General features: G+C 28.0%; 8 protein-coding genes and 1 long non-coding RNA gene across 13 annotated transcripts; 5 read left to right on the plus strand and 4 right to left on the minus strand.

The window, feature by feature from the left end:
• Positions 1–36: 36 nt before the first annotated feature.
• On the plus strand, positions 37–2,525 carry LOC117209581 (general transcription factor IIE subunit 1). The gene is made up of 8 exons (XM_033451771.1): positions 37–98; positions 408–570; positions 642–808; positions 875–1,003; positions 1,166–1,392; positions 1,465–1,669; positions 1,739–1,967; positions 2,062–2,525. Exons 2-8 carry the CDS (start codon positions 444–446, stop codon positions 2,235–2,237), a joined length of 1,260 nt encoding a protein of 419 aa, XP_033307662.1. The 5' UTR covers positions 37–98; positions 408–443; the 3' UTR covers positions 2,238–2,525.
• On the minus strand, positions 2,430–4,948 carry LOC117209582 (arrestin homolog). Its single transcript, XM_033451772.1, has 7 exons — positions 4,795–4,948; positions 4,538–4,659; positions 4,105–4,404; positions 3,788–4,015; positions 3,522–3,710; positions 3,271–3,439; positions 2,430–3,142 (listed from the first exon to the last, which is right to left on the minus strand). Exons 1-7 carry the CDS (start codon positions 4,859–4,861, stop codon positions 2,997–2,999), a joined length of 1,221 nt encoding a protein of 406 aa, XP_033307663.1. The 5' UTR covers positions 4,862–4,948; the 3' UTR covers positions 2,430–2,996.
• Positions 4,949–5,815: 867 nt separating this feature from the next.
• On the plus strand, positions 5,816–7,783 carry LOC117209589. Its single transcript, XR_004487941.1, has 3 exons — positions 5,816–5,950; positions 7,328–7,471; positions 7,695–7,783. It is a non-coding gene; the product is annotated as an uncharacterized LOC117209589 (long non-coding RNA).
• LOC117209586 (akirin-2) lies at positions 6,223–8,893 on the minus strand. Of its 2 annotated transcripts, none has more exons than XM_033451777.1 (5): positions 8,366–8,893; positions 7,657–7,871; positions 7,425–7,587; positions 7,275–7,334; positions 6,223–7,150 (listed from the first exon to the last, which is right to left on the minus strand). In XM_033451777.1, the coding sequence occupies exons 1-4, from the start codon at positions 8,541–8,543 to the stop codon at positions 7,324–7,326; spliced, it is 567 nt and encodes a 188-aa protein (XP_033307668.1). In that variant the 5' UTR covers positions 8,544–8,893; the 3' UTR covers positions 6,223–7,150; positions 7,275–7,323. The 2 variants fall into 2 exon arrangements, with proteins under 2 accessions (XP_033307668.1, XP_033307669.1); XM_033451778.1 differs by having other exon boundaries at positions 7,657–7,856; positions 8,366–8,889.
• A 613-nt stretch (positions 8,894–9,506) lies between these two features.
• On the plus strand, positions 9,507–11,376 carry LOC117209584 (acyl-protein thioesterase 2). 2 transcript variants are annotated; one of them, XM_033451775.1, is made up of 7 exons: positions 9,507–9,695; positions 10,047–10,078; positions 10,152–10,217; positions 10,344–10,391; positions 10,501–10,747; positions 10,820–10,984; positions 11,071–11,376. In XM_033451775.1, exons 1-7 carry the CDS (start codon positions 9,642–9,644, stop codon positions 11,116–11,118), a joined length of 660 nt encoding a protein of 219 aa, XP_033307666.1. In that variant the 5' UTR covers positions 9,507–9,641; the 3' UTR covers positions 11,119–11,376. The 2 variants fall into 2 exon arrangements, with proteins under 2 accessions (XP_033307666.1, XP_033307667.1); XM_033451776.1 differs by lacking the exon at positions 9,507–9,695 and adding an exon at positions 9,717–9,809.
• A 1,904-nt stretch (positions 11,377–13,280) lies between these two features.
• Positions 13,281–14,904, plus strand: LOC117209583 (enoyl-CoA delta isomerase 3, peroxisomal). Of its 2 annotated transcripts, none has more exons than XM_033451774.1 (6): positions 13,281–13,522; positions 13,811–13,983; positions 14,069–14,189; positions 14,284–14,373; positions 14,436–14,576; positions 14,679–14,783. In XM_033451774.1, exons 1-6 carry the CDS (start codon positions 13,412–13,414, stop codon positions 14,706–14,708), a joined length of 666 nt encoding a protein of 221 aa, XP_033307665.1. In that variant the 5' UTR covers positions 13,281–13,411; the 3' UTR covers positions 14,709–14,783. The 2 variants fall into 2 exon arrangements, with proteins under 2 accessions (XP_033307665.1, XP_033307664.1); XM_033451773.1 differs by having other exon boundaries at positions 13,412–13,522; positions 14,654–14,904.
• Positions 14,830–18,329, minus strand: LOC117209580 (DNA repair and recombination protein RAD54B-like). The gene is made up of 10 exons (XM_033451770.1): positions 17,857–18,329; positions 17,685–17,784; positions 17,512–17,604; positions 17,306–17,435; positions 16,650–17,218; positions 15,781–16,531; positions 15,548–15,707; positions 15,345–15,471; positions 15,040–15,264; positions 14,830–14,969 (listed from the first exon to the last, which is right to left on the minus strand). The coding sequence occupies exons 1-10, from the start codon at positions 18,135–18,137 to the stop codon at positions 14,895–14,897; spliced, it is 2,511 nt and encodes an 836-aa protein (XP_033307661.1). The 5' UTR covers positions 18,138–18,329; the 3' UTR covers positions 14,830–14,894.
• A 464-nt stretch (positions 18,330–18,793) lies between these two features.
• On the plus strand, positions 18,794–20,180 carry LOC117209588 (bladder cancer-associated protein). Its single transcript, XM_033451782.1, has one exon. The coding sequence runs from the start codon at positions 18,854–18,856 to the stop codon at positions 19,094–19,096; it is 243 nt and encodes an 80-aa protein (XP_033307673.1). The 5' UTR covers positions 18,794–18,853; the 3' UTR covers positions 19,097–20,180.
• Positions 20,181–20,622: 442 nt separating this feature from the next.
• Positions 20,623–21,860, minus strand: LOC117209587 (40S ribosomal protein S10-like). Of its 2 annotated transcripts, none has more exons than XM_033451779.1 (3): positions 21,781–21,860; positions 21,091–21,235; positions 20,623–20,995 (listed from the first exon to the last, which is right to left on the minus strand). In XM_033451779.1, the coding sequence occupies exons 2-3, from the start codon at positions 21,232–21,234 to the stop codon at positions 20,660–20,662; spliced, it is 480 nt and encodes a 159-aa protein (XP_033307670.1). In that variant the 5' UTR covers position 21,235; positions 21,781–21,860; the 3' UTR covers positions 20,623–20,659. The 2 variants fall into 2 exon arrangements, with proteins under 2 accessions (XP_033307670.1, XP_033307672.1); XM_033451781.1 differs by having other exon boundaries at positions 21,713–21,824.
• Positions 21,861–22,125: the final 265 nt, after the last annotated feature.

Consider the following 22,125-nt stretch of genomic DNA (forward strand, 5'->3'; position numbering starts at 1 on the left):
ACAATTAATATTTGTAATTGATACATATTTTAATTTGCTTATACTTGTATTTAATCAAAATATTTAATGATAAATGAACTATTTAAATTACTTTAAAGGTTAGTATTTTGTTACAAATTACACTTAAAATAGTAAATTGTGCGAAATTCTTTTATTATTATTACTATTTATTATACTCTAAGCCCAGAGCCTATTACAAGGATCTTCACGTTCCCGTTTTTGGTTTCTTACATTATATTAGATTTAAATTGTATGAAATATATCATTAAAAATAACATTATTTCAAGACAATTAAAAAATTAATAAAATGGTAACACGTTGTAAAACGTATTGTACAGGCAGAAAAATACACATAATTTATCTACAGATTAATAATAGAGTTTAATAATTTGTACAAATTTTTTCAGTACTCTCATATTTTATTATATGTAATTAAACACAAGATGAGTGGTGAAGAAAGACTTGTTACAGAAGTTCCCAGTAGTTTAAAACAATTAGCACGTTTAGTAGTACGTGGATTTTATACGATAGAAGATGCTTTAATTGTTGATATGCTAGTTAGAAATCCATGTAAGTGAATTGGATATAAGTTATCTGTTATACTATTGCAAATGCATGATTATATTATTATGTTTTGTTAGGTATGAAAGAAGATGACATTTGTGAACTGTTAAAATTTGAACGCAAGATGTTAAGAGCTAGAATATCTACATTACGTAATGATAAATTTATACAAGTTAGATTAAAAATGGAAACTGGATCAGATGGAAAAGCACAAAAAGTCAACTATTATTTTATTAATTATAAGGTAAAACAAAATATTTGACCTCCATTGTTCTTATCAGGCAAATTATTGTACATTTTTATATTTTAGACTTTTGTAAATGTAGTAAAATATAAACTAGATTTAATGAGAAAAAGAATGGAAACTGAAGAAAGAGATGCAACTAGTAGGGCCAGTTTTAAATGTACAAATTGTTTAAAAACATTTACTGATCTTGAGGTATGTAAATTATTTGTAAATTGTAGAGTGTTTCTCAAAGTTTTCAATTGTATAATATATAAAAGTAAAAAGAACAAAATATGAAGCAAATTTGAGGAACACAACTTTATTACCTTATAAACCTAATGACAATAGAATACTTATTACTATAATATAATGTAGGCAGATCAATTATTTGATATGACTACTGGTGAATTTAGATGTACATATTGCCGTGAAGTAGTGGAAGAAGACCAATCTGCCCTTCCTAAAAAAGATTCAAGACTATTATTAGCTAAATTCAATGAACAACTAGAACCTCTTTATATTTTATTAAGGGAGGTAGAAGGTATCAAATTAGCTCCTGAAATATTGGAACCTGAACCAGTTGATATAAATACAATTAAAGGGTATAGATTTTTAATGGAATTATTAATAATACGCCAAAATTCTTGAATATTATTTATACCTTCTCTTCTTAGTATTGATACAAGGAAACCAAGCAGTCTAAGAGCGCCTGGTGAGCAGTGGTCTGGTGAAGCTACCAGATCATCAGGTTTCATGGTGGAAGATACAAGAGTAGATGTTACAATTGGTGATGATTCTATCGATGATAATGCAGCAAATAGGAGGAAGGAAAGACCAATTTGGATGATGGAAAGTACTGTTATTAACTCTGATTCGCAGGTAAATTTTGTTTTAAAAATTTAGTACTAATGTTTTGTTATATCTTTCATTAATAATATTGCGCTTTAGCCTGATGGAGTTAACACACAAGAAAACATTTTGGACAAAGCTGCAGCTACTGCTACTAATACAACGTCAACCAATAACAAACAAGGTGAAGATATAATGTCTGTATTATTGGCTCATGAGAAAAAAGGAGGAACAAATTCAGCAGCAGCTATAAAATCTGTATTACCTCAAGAATCTAGTGATAGCAGTGATAATGAAGAAGTTGCTGAAATGCAAGCTATTGATACAGGTATCATTTTCACAAAATGTTTAAAGCGCATTGCAGAATTATTATATTAATATTATTATTTTAAAAAATATGCATATATACCAAATTTTTTTAGGAGAAGTAGAAACCATGGATTCTGAAGATGAAGATCTTGTACCAACTGTAACTGTTGCAGGAAAAACAGTAGCCATTGCAGATGTAAATGATGCATTAATAGCAGAAATGACTCCCGTGGAGAAAGAAGCATATATTCAAGCATATCAAGAATATTATTCACATATGTATGACTAATCAGAATACAGTCAGCATTGGTAAACATTTAACAATGTTTTGTAAGACTGATTGACTATTGAAATCCTTGTAATATTTTGTATAATCATAAAATAAATAATTTTCTGGGTTTGGTAAATATTCATTCTCTTCATTTTCTTTTAAAGCAATCATAGTATTTTTAACGAAATATAAAGGAAACAAACTCAAAAATTAATATTTCGAAATTTTTATATTTCTCTTCTAATATACAGATATGGCTTAACAATGTCATTAGTTTGTAATAAACGAACATTTACAGACACGTTATAATCACCATAAATCAAAGATAATAACATACATGTCACTTCTGGTAAGGTGGGAAGATTTTAATCTTAATCGAATACAAGTTATTTATTAAGCTTACTTAATTTTTTTTTTTCGTCTTTATGTGAATTTCTAACCGACCACCACCACCGGGTAGAAATTATAAGACGATATAAATTTTTTTATAATGCTTTCCGTTTTTTTTGTACTTTTTTGTTACATCTTTCTTGATATATTAATATTCGATTCTATATACCAATGAGCGCATATGGATATTATAATTTGTTTGCCTTCTGTACCTCTTATTATTCTTTCAATTCTTAGACATAACTCATATCAAAAGAATCCCAGAATCAACAAATTCTACGTATATGCATATAATTCTATTATACTCTGTTTTAAATTTACTACAAAGAATTGTGAATCTAAGATTCTTTCAAAATAAGTATTTATCCTTTTGCAAATGTTCTTTTTTTACTCTGGTTCATTTAAGCGCAAACGAGCAAAGTCTTCAAACACGATATTGTCATCATCATCATTTGAATAACAAGAATTCTCATATCGTGTCCTTTCAATACTCTTATTCTTTTTCAAAGTAGCCTTTTCTTTTTCTACAGTTCCTATAATAATAAAGTAATAGTTATAAATGCTATAATAAAACTTGGAAAATAAATTATTTCACTATTATTATTATCACATATATTTGATATTAAAATATTTAATATATGAAATAGTAAAATTTATTTACCAGGAGTTGGGTGCATTAATTTAAATGGAACATCTGTAACTAATTCACCTCCTAAAGTGCCACAATTCAATTTTACTCGTATGGAGTAAGAGATGACAATGCCCATAGCATCACTAGGAGTTTTACCATCTGCCACCATAGTTGAAGATGCAAGATTCACATCATCATCCTATAATATCAACAAAAGTATATGAAAGTGTGAACAACAATAAAAATGACATTTGTTTTTAATTATGTTGCATGTTGCATACCTTTAAATGGCCATCAAGAGCAATTCCACGACGATCCTTATTGCTACTAGCTAATGGAACAAGATAAAATTGCTTTGTAAAGGATGCTCCAGGTGTGATTGGACAACCTTCACGTGTTTCTAAACTAGCCACGTGTCGAGAAAATTGAGTATTAACCATTGTCACCTCGCAGTGTTGTACTACAAAGAGCTAAAATATATAGATATTATAATTAAGTGCTAGATACAATACCACTACTATTCTATTACATATATATATATATATACCTTAATATTTTTGACTGCCTTTCGAGAGTTGTTAGTAACTATGACATTTGCAGCTACTTTTTCTCCATGATAATAGATCTCCCTATCAAGTGTAACTTCCAGATTCAGTTTACCTTGAGAGAAGGTAAATCCTTTTGAAACAAGGGAGGTAGGTAATTTACGTCCTCTTGTAGGTGGAGCATATTGCAATTTCTTTATAGCTAATGCAACAGATGACCTTTTGTGCCCCTATATAAATATTATAAATTACATACATTTTATATACATATAATATACATTATTAATAAATTAACATTTAATTATAATTAGAGTATTACCTTATCTTCCTCATGTTCACCAACATATATCCTGACAGTATATTCTACTCCTAATGGCTTTCCTTGATCATCATCTCCAGGTTGCAATGTAACAGAACTAGGAGAACTTTGTGGGAATTGAAATAAAAATGGATATGCATTTGCTCCAAGACGTTTCAGAAGACGTTCTTGAACAGGTGTCATATCTTGTTTTTCCTTCTTTAGTGGAACTATTTGTTCCCGGGATATAACGAGTTCTTTACTGAATTTGACACCCATAACTTCATCTTCCTCGCGTCCATAGCGAAAAGTTGTTGTTACCTAAATAATAAAATAATAAATGGAATGATTTTTTCATGTGCAAAAAGATATATATGTACATAATGTACGGTACTTAGATATGTATATATATACACAATCTTGTACATTAAAGTTCTTTATTCTTATTTCTTACCTGTCCATAAACTTTTCGTCCCTGAAGATAATCATTTTCAACAACAACAATGCCATCAATGGGATCTATGCTATCCAAATGATCAATGAAATCCCTTTTACCAAGATAAACTGTGACTTTCCCTGTAGATAGCAAGACGATTTCTTAATCATGACTTTGAAAACAAACTGTGTCAAAGTAAAACTAATTCTTCTAATATTGTTTCTAAAGAACTATTGCATTTTTATATGTTGGTCTTTTAATGCTTTATGACTTACCATTTGGAGTTGTTTTCTTGAATACCTTAATGGCTACAACAAAAGTCAAAAACAAGAGAGGAAACATTTGGCACCTTTTCTCCAATTAAATGAACTAGCAGAAGTTTGTTTCCCACCCAGAAGTGACAATCTCTTAGCAAGAACAGGGAACTTCATATAGTCTTGGAGGGGCTTCTTTCCTTGAAGCCATACTACTAATTGTATTAGTTTATTACACAAGTTAGTTAATGAGATTAGAACACATATCTAAGGATTTTGTTACGCATATTGTGGAACTGACTCAGTAGTTCATGTACCTTCAGCTAGAAAACATGGTCAAGCCCATCAGTAGTGTGAATTTATTTCATAATATATGAAATATTTTTTAAATTAATTTAATAAAAAAGTAGTATGTGCAACTACATATATTCGGTTAATTTAAAAAGGCTAAAATAAAGAAGTACACGTGATCAGTCTTATATTTATATTTATTTCAATAATAAGTGCTTACATAATGTAATATGGAGGTATTTTAATTGAAATTAAATCCCTTGAATTCATAAGGAATCTCATCGGTATATTTTCACAAAATTTTTCTTAATGGTAAACAATATTTTTCTGAAGTAGATATTACTTATTATTGACAGTTAGAACCACTTATATTCCTTCCTTTTTTTACATTCAGCAGTCAGCAAACACTTGACATATCATGTATATTGTTGTATGAAAGTATGAACACTAATATTGTGTTCCCAAATTGTTCTGGTAACTAAAAGACACCTTTTTGGGAATGAATAAGGCAATTCTTAATGCCCCCTTTCAAAATGTGATTTTACAGATAAAGAATTAAAATTTTGTCAATATATAAATGTTAAGTAGTAATAAAAATAAATCATAACATGGTCACAGTAATTCTTTTGGCTAAATACTTGTTCATGCCTAACGGTTTTTTAAAATGAGTGAATGTCATCTTATAACAGAACAAAATGCATGCAGCAACCAAGAAAGCCTCATTCATATTATATTTAAACCTTTTTTTTTGAAAACCAAAAAAAAGCAAGGAAACGCGAGATATGATATAAAAATGAAGGGTTATAAACTAAAAATTTAAAAATCGATAACATTAGATATAGTAGAATTATCGCGATAAACATGTCTAATAACAGGCACAATAAAGGTATAGGTATTATATATCCATTATTTACTGCTTTATTATGCTAAAGAAAGTCGTTGCTACCAGGGAACAGAAATATTTGCGAAATTTTATGAAATCTTTATTTCAAATATTCATTTTTGACAATATGTTCGTACAATGCTACATACTATACCTTATCTTGAATTCTTTACAAATTTTTATATTTGTATTTTAAACAAGATGATGTTTTTGCTAAAAAAAATGCTAACACATAATAAAAACTCAACAAAATTTAAGTAATCATGACAAATCAATAATCTATTCACGAATAATTTATTTGAGATTTCAAAGATTAGTTCTTAATCTCAACAAGGAACAAAGTATTATTGATAATTTAGTTCTACAAGTTATGTACGTCATTTAAGTTCGAACACATCCATTTTTGGGGAAATGTTGCTTACATTGAAAATTTACATATGCAATAAATCATACACGCAAAAACAAATATTTCATATCGCAATGGTTAAAATAAGATTTTCAAAATACATTGCGTATATTTATCTTATATTTTACAAAAATTAAATATAACTAAGATTCAACGAAAACAACTTTCCCCAAGAGATATATGTTTTAATTACGTAATCTCTCTTCATATGCACAGTACTTTCTGCCAAAAACCTCAATATACAGTTTTATGTTTGCATTACAAGAGTATTCGCATATGGTTGAGCAATATCTAATACATGTATTATTAAATTAACAAGGAATTATTTGCATCATTGCTTGTCATTTCTTAACACATGCTGTTAAAATGTGCGAGAAATGAACATTTTTTTATCTATTTTTAATCAGTTACGTGATATTACAGAACCCTGTGCAAGTCAAGTTCTTGACTCCAAGCATAGTCATGCACTGCATATAACTCCTATATGTATTCATGTTTGTACATAACTAAAATCTTGTTACAGTTCCCTGATACCAGCGCATTTCTAACATCGGCCAGTACAAATATTGTTAGTTTCAATAGTATACACTGTAGATTTTTGTAGTATGATTGCTGTTTACTGCAAACCTACTAAACTTACATCACTAATTTTTTTCTTTTTTCTTTTTTTTATTTTTACCAGACACATTTTTCTCAATGTAAGTCGTAGTTTGAATCTTTAAAGATGTTCTTGAACAAGGTGGTGCTGCATACCTCGATTTAAATTTCAAGCAAGATTTTTCTCACATGGTAGAAATCTATAATAATAAGAAAAACTAATAGAAAAGCTTATTAAACTTGTTGAAATGAAATGAAACAATTCTTTTACACAATTGATATCAGGCATGTAATTCAATCTTATGTTAACATTACATATCTCACCTAATATTCTTCACAGAAACATATTATCCTTATAAATAAGAATCTTGTTTTAGGATAGATCTGAAACATTACACAAAATTAATATGAAATATATTTCAAAATATAAGGAAAATATTCTCTGAAATCAACAAATTAATCAATATTACTTACAACTTGGCGCAGCTGCAGATTCAAATCTCTTTTGTATCTGATCATAGGTAAATTTAACAAAAGCATCATATTGCTCAGAAAGCTTCATATTTAAGATATGATCATATTCTTCTCGAATCTGTGTCTCCTGTTCTTTAAGCATTCGTTCACAAATCAATCCCACCTATAAAATCATTTAATTGATCAGACTTCCTGTTTAATAAACTAATTAAAGTTTTATGTTATAAGTAACCTGTCTGAATGTAAATAAAGGTTTCTCTTTTCCACTAGGGCTATAACTACATGAATTTGAACCACAAGCAGATGGGCTTGAAGGACTGGCAGGGCCTTCCATGTCTGAAGAATCACCAGTATTATTTTGAGGACTAAAATGCAATTGTTTGCGTCGATGCAGTCTCCGGATCTCTTCTCTTATGTTGGCTGCCATCTTTTCTGTATACAAAAAGATTATTTTTATTCAAAATATTATATTTCTTTAGCAATTTCTAAAGCAATATAATTTCTAAAGTAACTCTAAATAATAAATGTACTTTTTAGAAGTTATGTCAAAATATCAATAATTTATAACAAAAATTAATTACTGGGATGAAGCAATCAAAAAATGCTAGGAATATGGTAAATTTAAACATAAATACTACAACTTTTAAGTGTTTTATTTTAATAATTGACCTATAATATCATAAAACCAAATAATTTCTAAAAACATGAACGTTTATAAATAAGGAGAAAAAGGGAGTTGATTCTCCATGTCCGTTACTACATTACCATATGATTTACGCATCTCCCCCTACCTAAACGCCGCACCCTCCCTCCCTCTTTTAAACGTCGTGAATTCAAGTTTTAAATCGCTGATACGATTTAACCATCCTTTCTCTGTCGTATCATGGTAAGAAAGAATGAAATAGAAAAAAGAAAAATGGCCGTAACTTATAAGTAATTACCAGGCGTCAGTTTATGGGTTACTTCGCCAAAAGGCGAAGGATTCTGTGGCCTGGAATTAGCTTGAGTGGATGTACCGGGGGAAACACACATTGGTACACATCTTCGGCGTTTACTAGGACGACCATGACTATGTACCGGGTCGAACTCCAAAGATCTCTTTAGAGTGGCGCAGGCCATTTCTCTCCTTTACCGTCCTGTTCACAACTGACACTCAGATTATGGGCTTAGCCCGCGAGCTACGATGATTATGCCGAAAAATACAGCAAAACCACCGTATACGCGCACTGCCTGAGTAGTTTCTTTAACTGCACTCTAATTCTTCTGTCTTCCTTCGTGTCGATCCCCTCGGATTTCTTCGTATTCTGACTAGGCTGCACCAAAACAAACACTGCGGTAAAACAATATGGCTGGCAACCACGGTTTGTCGGCTAGGAACGACCACGGAACTAATGTCTCAACCATTAAAGCACCATCTTTTCACTGGTCACTACTTGCATTCCGAAATGTATACGTCGCAGACTCAACTAACTTGAGACTCTTCGATTCTGATTGGTCAATATGTTGCATGGTGGCGTCTCTTTGCATTTCCTTCTTCTGATGTATTTTAATTGAAATTCAAAAATCAAAGATTCGGCTGCTTCTAATATATAAATTGTTTTTCTCAAAGTACAATAGCTTTGATATATGTTTTCTTTTATAAATCCACAGCTTCCATAAGAATTAACTAATATTTTGGGAGGAATTATTTTTTTTCTAGAGACAGGAATCTCTAAGTTTATTCAAATGGAAAATGCATTTGGTAAATTGCAACAATATTCAATTTGCACAGAGATTTTAGTTTCTTTTCAATATGGTCAGTGGTTCGTTTAAGAAAAGGATTTCAATTGTAACACTTCTAAGAAATGTATATTCTTTGACAGCTATACATACATTGTTACGAATATTAATCTGTAATTATTTGACAATTTCAAACGATTTGCGAAGGATAGTTTACAGAAAATTGGATATTTTACCACATCACTGATGATAATAAAGTATTTTGTAATTATGCTTTGACAATGGGCAATTCTTCAGGTTTGCGTAATAATTTAGATTTTCATTTAAAAGCAGATTCGTAAAGCATGCGCATAACTTTTGTCCACCCCTCTCTTTTCGCTTTAGGGAATTTCAAGCAGTGTCAAGAAGAATCTTCCGCCATTCTATATTTACGATTTTTACCGAATTGTTATACGTTTTATCCGTTTTCTTGCAGCCCGTCCAAAAAAGCGAGGAATAATGACAACAGTGAATCCTGTGGTGATAGCAGCTACGGCCAGACATACAGCGACAGTAAGCGGAAAATCTCTTCAAGATGTCTCTTTTTTGGTTATGCCTGGCGCAAAGTGATTTTTAATTAACCATAAGTTAATTATTCTTGACATAATTTTATCATACAAATTCTAAGTATGTGCTTGATATTTTTATAACTCTAGTTTTCTTTTATATTTGAGATTTGAATTATTTTTTTAAATTAAAATCTATCAGTATCAAAAATAATTTTCAAAAAATTAATACTATACTTTTAAATACTTTTATTCAATAAATACGCACATGGTTTGAAGAAGTAGAAGAAATTAATAATATACGTTCCTATAACTGATTTTATTATTTCTATATAGTATAATTTTATTTTTGTTTCAGCTTATATTTTTCCATGGATTGGGTGATACAGGGTAAATGGCAATTTTTACGATTATATAATATGTCAATTTCATAATCTCTTAATTTATTTAATGTATTTTATAGTCATGGTTGGGCTAGCTCAATGGGAGCAGTAAGATCTCCTCACATTAAAGTTATTTGTCCAACTGCGTATGTATAATTGATATAAAAATAACACTATATGACTCAATAAGAGCTCGTAGTAATTTTATCTAAGTATCTTTTTTTTAATTTTTATCTAAGTAGTAAATATATCATTTAGCTTTATCATTTTAGGCCTACAATGCCAGTAACATTAAATGCAGGATTTAGAATGCCTTCTTGGTAAGTAAGTAATATGTAATATAATAAATTAATTTACAATTCTTATTAATCATATGAACTTATATAATAATTCATTAATAGTAAATAATATGTATATCAATAAATGTAGGTTTGATTTACGATCTTTGGAACCAAGTGGGCCTGAAGACGAAGAAGGTATTCGCAGAGCTGCAGAAATGGTACATTCTTTAATTGCAGAAGAAGTTGCAGCAGGAATACCCACAAAACGTATTGTTCTTGGAGGTTTTAGTCAGGGTGGTGCTCTTGCTATATATAGTGCTCTTACATTTCCAGAGCCTTTAGCTGGTGTTATAGCTTTATCAGCTTGGCTTCCTTTGCATCAAAAATTCCCTGCTGTGTGTATATTCACACTACGTTTATGCTTAATATTTTACAATATAACATTTATAACATTACATATTTTATAGGATGCAATAGGAAATAAAAATACTCCACTACTGCAATGTCATGGTGATTGTGATCCAATAGTGCCATACAGATGGGGTCAATTGACTGCATCAGTTCTCAAACAATTTATGACACAAACAGAATTCAAAACATATAGAGGGATGATGCATGCGTCCTGTGATGAGGTAAGCAGCATCTTAGCTTTCATAAAATTTTTGTATTGTAATTACTTCATATAATAATCATCTTTAAATAATAATCACTTCCACAGGAAATGCGCGACATGAAGAAATTCATTGAAAAAGTTTTGAAGCCGTAATAGTTTAACTAAATATATTAATATTTTAAACATTAAACTTATTACTTTACTGTTCTTTATTAAAAATTAATTACTTCCAACTTTTTCACTGTTACTTAATTCTAGCGCTTGGTGAAGGAGTAAAAACAGCAGTAGGTGGAGTGTTGTAGGTGGAAATGTTTCTAATCTTAAAAAAAGAAAGCAAGCAGAAATAGCAATGAATTTTATCATTTGTGTAAATTATATCTGAATGAACTACTTCTGTTTTATGATACCAAAGTTACTATTGTAATATTCCCAGTTTCTAATTTTACAAAGCGAATTAACAGTCACAAGATTCTTATATCTAATTCTAAATGCTTTAATATATATAACAGATGATAATATTAAGGTGTAGCAAATTGTTTTAAATGCATTTTTTTTATAGAATTGTAATTTTTTTAATTTGCATTGTGCACTTTGAATTTAAAAATTATTTAATATTATACAAACACTTTCTATCTTTCTGATAGCAAAAATTCATTAGTTATTTCCGGATAAAGCTTCCTCTTCTTAATGGATATAATAATATCCAATAGTTAATTTTATTGCGTTTACGTTTAATTAAAACGTTTAAAAGCCTTAAGTTATAGAAGCATTTAAATATTCTTTATAAAATTAAATATATATACATATATTTATTTACGTTTCATGTAAGTTATATATAATGTACAAATACACTGCTATTTATGAAATAATAATTTTTGTAGAAATATCTAGGGACAGTAATATGGCCATGTAATCTGTGATTACAAAATATAATTTTGAAATCAGTGAACTCTGTAATTTTTAGCATGTGCAAGTGCTAGTCGTGAAGAAATATATATGTCAAATATGATAACATTGTGAACATGTGTATAGTGCAAAAGTACTATCTTTATAGTCTCATATTTTAGGTTTACCGAAATGGTACTATTAAGAATGAAAAGAATTGCGATTATAATCAGTTACAAAACAAGTATTTAACTGAAAAGCAATACTAGCTGTGTAATAAAAAGTAAGGATCATCATTTGTAACATTTACTTGTATTATTAAAACAGAACGGATCATACTTGTTAAACAGCTACTTTTCTTCTTTGATATTTATTTAAGGACGTATGATATAAACATTGTAAATATAAAATTAGTTTTCTTATGTCGTACCATCTTTATGTGTCTAAGGTAATCTCTTCATTTGAAAATCTTGCTGTATATATTATTACTGCAGAATAATAAATTTTTTGATTTGTGTAAATTGTGTGAAAACATATATTTCACTAACAATATTAAATCAAATAACTTATTGTTCTCTATAAAATACACTGAAATATGAAACAGATATATTCAAGATTTTTAAATTTATTCTTTATGGATATTTTATATAATTTCATAACTTATTTATATTATTAACTGAGAGAAATTGATAAGATCCGATCTTCTGGTATCAACAAGAATACTGTTGCATTTTTACACAATATTGGAGAAAATTCCTGGTGCTCAGGAACATCATATATTTACAGACAGAAATACAAGTTATACCTTGTCGGAAGAATTACAGAAACTGATATGTCATTTGACCGGGACGATCCTAACAAATATGAAGAATTTGCCAAATCTTATAAAGAAACCAAAATTTTGTAATAAGTCTATAATAGCATACCGGGAAGGCAATACTTTAGATTTAGCACTGAAAGACAAGACGACCGTGACATGTCTAACCAATTGGTATAATCCAGGATTAACTCCTATAAAAATAATTTTACGAGGTAGAGTTGAAGTTAAAGTGAAAAAACCCAATGCTATAATAAACTACATAATATATATGGGTGGTGTTGATCGTGCCGACCAATATGCCTCAACGTACTGTCTCTTAAGCAAATCCTTGAAATAGTTGTGAAAAGTATTTTTTTGGAGCCTAGAAATAGATATAAATGGAAAACTACATGTCATTTTAACAAGAATTAGGAAGGATTGCAGGGTCTGCTCTTGATGAAATGAGTCGAGCAAAACACTAATATTTAAGAAATTTTCCTCTTTGAGACGTAAACATACATGAAAATGAAAAATATAAAAGTTTTATAATTAATTCTAAGTTAGAGGTAGAGAATTCATTAAATATGCCGCGGAATGTCTCGAGTTGTCAATTCATCCGAGATGAAAATAATCTCGAGTCCAAAAGGTTAATTTAATGTATACAATTATATCGTAAGCATTCACTGTACATAATATCATTAAAATAGATTATAATAATTAGTGAAAAAGTTATTTCTCAAACTTCATTCTGAATAACCACTCATGCTTATAATGGACAATAAAAATTTATCCGATATTTTATGTTCGGTGGATAACGGAATACTAAACATTAGATTAAATCGACCAAAAAATAAAAATGCTATTACTATTTCTGTAAGTAACCGTTAAAACTTAGTATTAAAATTTAATTTATTATTATAAACTTTGTCTAGAGATTAGAGTACATATTATAATAACATGTAATGGTGCAAAAGTTAGATTTTTAGATCTTACATAAAGAGCGAAATTAAATATAATTTTTAAAATAGTAATTTTATCCAGCAGTTATTACACAATATATAATTAATGTCTAGTTTGTAGTTTATAAGTACAATAATGTATGTTTACATATAAAGAGTTTCATTAATAATGCTGCTATTAAACTTGTTCTTCATGTGTTAGATGTACAAAGATTTAATAAAAATTCTACATGAATCTATTCAAAATAGTACCATATATATAGTCATCTTAACTGGTAATGGAAGTTTTTTCAGTAGTGGCAATGATTTTAAATCTTTATTAACAAGCCAAGATGAAGATGATTTTGATATCAAAAGTGTAATTAATGTCTTTAAGTAAGTATTTGTAAACATGTTAATCTTTAATTCTTTAATATCACAAACTTAAATTTTAATAATAATCTTTTAAATAATTTTTCAGAGAATTTATAGAAATGTTAATTAGATATCCTAAACTTTTAATAGCTGTTGTAAATGGTCCTGCAATTGGAATTGCAGTAACAATGCTTCCATTATTCGACATTGTATATGCAGTGGATAGTGTAAATAATTTTTAGTTATATATTATTAGTCCCTGTTGTATTTCATTATGTTAATTAAATTATGCTTGATCTGTAGTTATTCATTATCTTATAGGCTTATTTTGAAACACCATTTACAAGATTAGGCCTTAGTGCAGAAGGATGTTCTACATATACATTTCCTAATATATTTGGGAAGTCTAAGGTATTTAAAATTGTGAACTTATTATATTTGTGATTAAATTACAATTCTTAAATAATTTTTAGGCTAGTGAAATGTTATATTTAGGATATAAAATGAGTGCATTTGAAGCTAAACACTATGGTTTCATCAATGAAGTATACAAATATCAAAATTTAGATGAAGTTTGGACCTATTTAAAAAAGTTGACTAAACTTTCATTAGAGGTATACTTTGATCTAATCTGTTTTACATAAAATGCAAGATACTGATACAATTATTTCAAATAAATGTCCTCTTTCAGTCTATATTGGCAATAAAATGTTTAGTTAACAGATGGAATAAGGACATTTTATTGAACGTTAATGAAGAAGAAATAACTGAACTTACAAAACGTTTACATTCTCCTGAGTGCATAGAAAGATTAATAAGTGTTACATTACATAAAAACAAACTTTAAGTATTTAATTGTACATTTGCTGTCATTATATATATATAATTATTGTGTTTTCATGACATGAAATATAAATATTTGTTTTATCATTTCAATCTGTCCTATTTACTACAGAATTTTTAAATATAAAAGTTATATTTTCAGATACTTCTGATAGCATAATTTCCTACAAAATATTTAGAAATAATTATTAATTTGATATCTAGTTTTAATATTCAGTATTAAATTATTCTTACTTGAATTATTTTATCCGAAATTGGTTGTTGGTAATGTTCCCATTTCAAAAGCTGGTTTATGGTGAAATTTGATTTTAACGTTTTATCTCCTAGAAATTGATAACTTGTAGCATCTTTTTGATGTAATTTTTCTGATGTTTCTTCTGATTTTTTATAGCCATTGCAAGAACAGTTCATTAAATCATGCGTTAAACAATTCGTATTCGCTGTTAATGTAAATAAATCCTACAGATATTACAAATATTATAAATTATTTGATACTGCTTTAAAATGTACAATGTTTAAAATACATAAATAAAATAGACCTTCAATTCACTCATAGACAACTTAAAAGAAGATGAAGGATTTAGGTCTACCACAGTTTCATTTAAACTCGCTTTGCTAATTTGTCTTTGAAATATTTTTTCTTCAATAGTACCAGTTGTTAGTAATCTACAAGTTTTACTTATATTGTTATAAGAATATCTGTAACATGTAGATATCTGTTTCTAACTTAAAATATCCAAACCGTAATATGTAAACATCTTTTTTTTGACCATCCCTCCAAATTCTTGCCATAGCTTGTGAATCAGATGCTGGATTCCAGTCTAAATCAAATAATATAAGTCGAGATGCGCCAGGTAAATTTAATCCAACTCCACCAGCTTTTGCACTTAATAAAAATACTTCTAGAATAGTTGCATAAACATTCAGAAAATGTTAGGTAACTGTTAAATTAAAAATAGTATAGATTATACTAACTACTCTTATCACTGGTTGAATTAAACTGTTCTATAATCTTAGATCTTGTATTACTTGTTGTACTACCATCTAATCTAAGAAATTGTAAGCCTTCTTTATTACAAACAGTTTCCAATATATCAAGTGTTTGTGTATAATATGAAACTAATACTAATTTTTCTTCCGTTTTTTTTAAATTTCTCAATAATGTTTGTACAATTGAAATTTTTCCACAGTATACTGTTTTTGTACTATCTTTTATATTAGAAGTTTTATGTATACCTTTTGAATCAATACAGAAAAGCTCAGTTTTTTCATTATAAAATAATTCTGGGTGATTACAAATCTTTTTTAGAGCTGTTATTACTGTTAAATGTGGTATGTTATTATCTGATAGACTTTTATTGAACCATGAATCCGTAACTTGCGAATATAAATCTTGTTGCTCGATCGATAAACGGCAAAATACAATTAATTCATGCTTAGAAGGTAAGTACTTATTAATTGTTTCTTGTGTACGACGTAATATAAAGCATTTAGTTTTTTCACGTAATTCATTAGCTCTTTCAGTTCCAAGAGATACAACATGGTCTGGTGCAGTAGGACATTGTGATGCAACAATAGGTTTTTCGTAATAATTTTTAAATTCAGAATTACTACCTAATATAGTAGGGTTTACAAAATCAATCAAAGTAAAAAATTCCTGCAAATTATTTTGTATTGGAGTTCCAGTCAAAAGAATTCTTCTTTTACACTTCAAGTTATATAAAATCTAGAAAAATATAATATATTAAAATTTTATATATTTCACATACTTTATAGTATTAAACAAAACATATAATCATATATTAGTTATTGTTTCTTTCTGAATTAAAATTAAATATTGATACCTTTGCTACTTTTATATCATTATTTTTTAATCTATGTCCTTCATCACATATAATTAAATTAAAAGGTATTTCTTTGACTTCTTGTTCACATCTGGTAAGCAGATCATAACTAATAATCATAACTGAGTTTCTTATATGTTTTTTGAAATCTTTTGCCTTGTTTTTGGCGTTTACAACATATGGAGATATCCTATGGAAACCCAACCATTGCTTAAACTCTTTATTCCAATTGTTACACAAACAACTAGGAGTTACTATTAATATATATTTTAATATTGGATATCCATATGGTCCTTTCTTTAGCAATGTCCAAATAATTGTAATGCATTGTAATGTTTTACCAAGCCCCATTTCATCAGCCAAAATTGCTCCAAAATGATTAGATACCTTTAAGCCCATAATACATTCATATAGAAATACAATACCATGACGTTGATGTGGTCTAAGTACATTTACTAAACAGGTATCTACGAATACTTCTGTCTCATTTTCTGACATATCATGATTTACCCAACTTTTTGAAATATTTACAGATGGCATTACCAGTGGACAGCATCTCAATTTTAGTTCTTTAATAAGATATGAAGATTAATATATTTTATACATTATAAAATTTAGTTTCATAATGTACCTTTATTCATTTTAGTACATCATACCTTTATATAATGGCTTTAAAGGAAGATATGGATTAGAACTTGAAGTTTTCAACTTCTTTATGGGCGGTTCTGAAACTTTTTCTAAGATAGATTTATTGGACATGTATTTGGATGTTGCTCTGTCAATTATCTATAAATATTTTAATATCACTTTTATACAATGATTCAAATAAGCAAATTATTAATATAAATACATTCATTTTTACCTCAATTTCTTTATTATCTATGTACATTCTAAAGCCCTCTATCAAAACTTCTGGATTAATTGTAGTTTTATGAATAACACTGCCTTCTATATCCTGTTTAATGCCAAAATATATAGCTTGTTTATAACTTTAATAAAAAAATCTTTTATATACAGTTTGTACAAATACATCACCTTTAAGACTGCATGTTTTCCTGTAACTTCCAATGTTCCATCATTTTCCCATCTTTTATGTTTTCTCGTAGACTTTTTACCGATTACTACATTAAAGATACTAGAGAAGGGAATAATCGAATTATTAAAAACAAAATTACTATTTAAATGAATTAAAAATTTATGTACATACGCTGTATTACTATCAGTAATAATGGATAAACCTTCTTTAACAATAGTTGCATTATTTTCTTTTCTCTTAATTGAAGCATTGCCTTCCCGTTTTTCCTCCTTATGATTGATAATAGGTTTTTTAAATAAATTAAGAATTTTTTTAGTGCTTCTAATAAAAGTTTGCTCTGAATTTTCTGTTAAAACATTGGCATTTTCTAAACTTTTTTCAGATTTGGCACACACTGGCTGTTGATATTTCAAAGTTGATTTAAAATTTTTATTTAAATTATTGCGATACATGTTAGATACTTGTATAACACATTATAATATTTTATATTTGAAATACTTTATAATTGAAATATACAACATAACGCGCACTAGTTACAGATTAATTAAAGTTACAAATATTAAAATCTGCTTATCTCAGAATGCTATTATTCTAACAGTGCTTACTTTTAGTACTATTTGGTATTCCCGCGTAAGAAAATAATAGTAATTTTTAAATTAATACTATAAAGCAAACTTGTCATCTCATTTTCATTTCTAGTGTAAGGATAAAGGGCAGCAGAACATAATGTAATAAATAACAAATATATTTATTATTAACGAATATGAAGTCAAATGATGATAAAATAATTTTCTAAATAATTTTTTTCATTTTGAAAGATAATGTAAAGGTTGTTTTCATGAAAACAACAGTAAAGTAAACTGCTGTTAGTCATATTGTATGTTCCCATCTGATTTGTAGATGTGTGTAATCTCATATTTGGAAAAATTTAGATTGGAAATATTTGTACCTACTAGCATGAGTATAGTTAAATCGTTTCAAATTTGAAGGACGAGATGTTTCGAGAACATTATGGTGCTTCCAAATAAGGTATGAAAAAATCGTAGTGCGTGTAAAAAGTGAATTTACGAATAAACTGAGAGGAAATAATTTATGTACTTCTTTTCAGAAGTTTCGCCACAGATGAAACAACTAGTTTAAATACATCTCTAACAACAAAGTAAAGAGGATGTATTGCCTACAGTGGCTAATTCCAGTGCTCCTGATACCAAAACCAGTAAATCCAACACTGCTGCAAACGCATGTCATGTTTATGGCACTTTATCTAATTGGATTCTTCCTAGAACGAAAACCATGCACTGTTTGTAGTTTAGTATTTCTTCTTGCAGTTTTCCTAATTTGTTATAGTGGCATTGGTAATTGTTTCCTTTGGAGTACAAATTGTGATACAGTGAGATGTGACAATAGCTAAGGTTATTAGAACGTTCATCCTAGGTTAAAAAATTGCCTCCACTTTCATTTCTTTTAGGAGAATATGTCTAATTGATTCATCGATAACAACATAACCTATTCATAGAATTCATATGTATTACATATACATGATTCTTATTAATTGTATGCAAATATGATTTTATGGTTTTAATCGTAACTTTTATAGATGTTACACATGATATATATATTTGTAATGTACATATGTACATGAATATGTACATATATGCTTACAATACCATGTATTTATACATACAGAAGATAAAAACATACAAACTTGCTAGGTCACAAAAAGTTTGCATGAAATTAAGAAACTTCCAAGTGTAAAATTATGACAATTCAATATTATAGAATTAAGATACATCTTTTTGTATATACAACTAAGTTTAACTCCATTTAATTTAATCCTATTACTTGATTGTACACTGTGTAACATTATTCTTTTATTTAAAGATGTTCTTTTTCTTATAAATTGTATACTCAAAAAATTGATGTTTTCGCAATTTCTTTAATTTGGTTAAACGTATAAGAAACTGTTCTATAAATAAAATTCACTATTAAACTAAATATAAATGTCAAATTTAGGAACATCAAACACTTTGAAATATAATATCATTCATTACGAATGTTAAATTAAAATTTTGAGCTTAATTATTGTTTATATATTATCCTAAATAAATAATTCAGCAGTACAATTGGTAATTATTGAATGAAGAAACTAAGGGTATTACAATATAATATTAAATACATATAAACACAAACAAATATGACAAGCGATAGAAATATATATTGCGCTAACACATAAAGTTTAAGTTAGTTCGTTTTAACATCTATTTAAAGCATCAATTTTATGTAAAATTTGTTAATGGTAATTTATAACACCTATTTATTTTTTGAAGCATAGCGAATATGGGAAATGAACAAAATATATATGACGTGCTTGTTATAAATATACCTTTCCATTAAATGTAGGTACTAGTATTTCACCATAAAAATGAAGAAAGTAGAAGACATTGATGCAATAATCAAAAAGAGCTTGAAAGATTTTGCATTGAAAGATAAAAAAGCTATGAAACAAAAAGCAACGTCATACTGCCAGTATATATTAAAACCATTTCTCAAAAAAATTCTGTCAACTAATTGAAGAAGAATTACAAAACTTTTGATGAAATTCTTGCTTTAGCACAAATATATATTTACAATGTTTCCTATTCTAACTTTGGTTTTGTCAAAAATGATATATTTATTTAGCAAACTTATAATTTCAATATTTTGTAATTGTATAATAATTGCCTACTGTTTGCTTCCAGTTATGACTTTACATGTTAATAACAACTATAATTATACAATTTGTAAGTAAATGTACAATTTTATAATGCGACATTAAATAAAATAAAAGATTATTATGATAAACATGTTTTATCTTGATCTTTACTTATTAATCCCTAAAACTTGTGTCTATTGAAATTACTATTCAAAATGTAAGGATGGTTAAAATAACAATGCTTGTATATTACGAAATGTTTATTTATTTTACATTAAAATATTATTGTGGTTTACCACGACCGAAACCACCGCGGAATTCAACATCTCCAGTACCAGCACCAACATCAGCTTTTTTATCACCAGGACCAGCTGGGCCTCCAGGACCTCGTCTATATCCAGCACGATCTTCTGTGGGTCTAGATGCTTCACTTCTTGCACCTGTTGTAGGTCTTGGTCTTGTAGTTTCTGATCTGGTTTGTCTTTTAAGTGTGGAAGGTACTATTTCAGGTGGTAAATGTAAGTATCCACGCAAATATTCAATGCCTTCATTTGTTAAATACCAATAAAAATGTCTCCAAGCAAACTGTTCTTTAACATATCCTTTAGATTTCAAAGACTGAAAAAATAAATAAGATATATAGATTTTAATAATATAACAAATTAAATCATATCAAGCATGCAATATAAAATTATATTGCGTGTAATTATTACCTGCATAGCCTTAATAACTTGAAGATTTGGAATACATTCCAATTCTGGATGTTTTGGTGCATGATAATCTTTTTTTGCAACCATAACACCTTCTTTAAAAAGGTACTCATAAATTGCAACACGATTCTTTTTTGGCATCAACATTCTAAAAATAATAAAAACATAATTAAAAACTAGTTACTGTGAACTTAATGATATAATTATTTTAGACCAAAAATAAGAAGGAATTAATGGTCTATTTTCTGTGAACAATATGTTATAAAGTGAAAGAAATGTATAACTAGAAAAATATATATGAATAAAAAAAGACTAAGAACTTGTTCAATTTATCACAGACAAACAATTTGAGAGGTTAGCTTTGATACGAAGTTTTGACGCTTATCTCTCACGTGTTAGAAGTAACTTTAATGTGTTCATTTTATCATAAATAAAACCATGTCTTTTATTCCAAATCATAAAAGGTATTAACATTATAAACTAGTATTGCACTTGAAATTAAAGAAAGACAAACATTATTTTAGGTTATCACTATAACATCAATATTGTTTGTTACGATAATGAATAAAAACACAAATCATATAGCAATTTTTCAATTTTTCACAGAGTAAATAATTTAACAAACCTCCTATTTTTTGTTTAAATTGAAAATTAAAAGCGATTAAGATAGATATTTAGAAAAACCTAACATACTTGATGCTTCAATTGTAGACTTCTGTCGGAAAGAAAAATTTCAGGCGTTCGATATTTCGTATGCACAAATCGATATATCGTGATGTATCGAGATTAACCGGAAATAGCGAATATATAATGGAAACATTTAAATTTCTTTAAATTTATTTTTATATTAAAAATATAATTCCCATGCGAAATTATAAACTTTTATTTTGTCTTATAAATTATATATGTATCACGTAAAATTTAATATATGAATCTGCTCTTCAAATTCGAAAAATATAACTTTATTGTATGAAGGAATATATATAAACATATTTAATGTACACAATACAAATTCTAGATATTTATTAATAATGAAAT

This window comes from Bombus bifarius, unplaced genomic scaffold (genome assembly GCF_011952205.1).
Source record: "Bombus bifarius isolate JDL3187 unplaced genomic scaffold, Bbif_JDL3187 scf7180000008178, whole genome shotgun sequence".
NCBI classification, from domain to species: domain Eukaryota; kingdom Metazoa; phylum Arthropoda; class Insecta; order Hymenoptera; family Apidae; genus Bombus; species Bombus bifarius.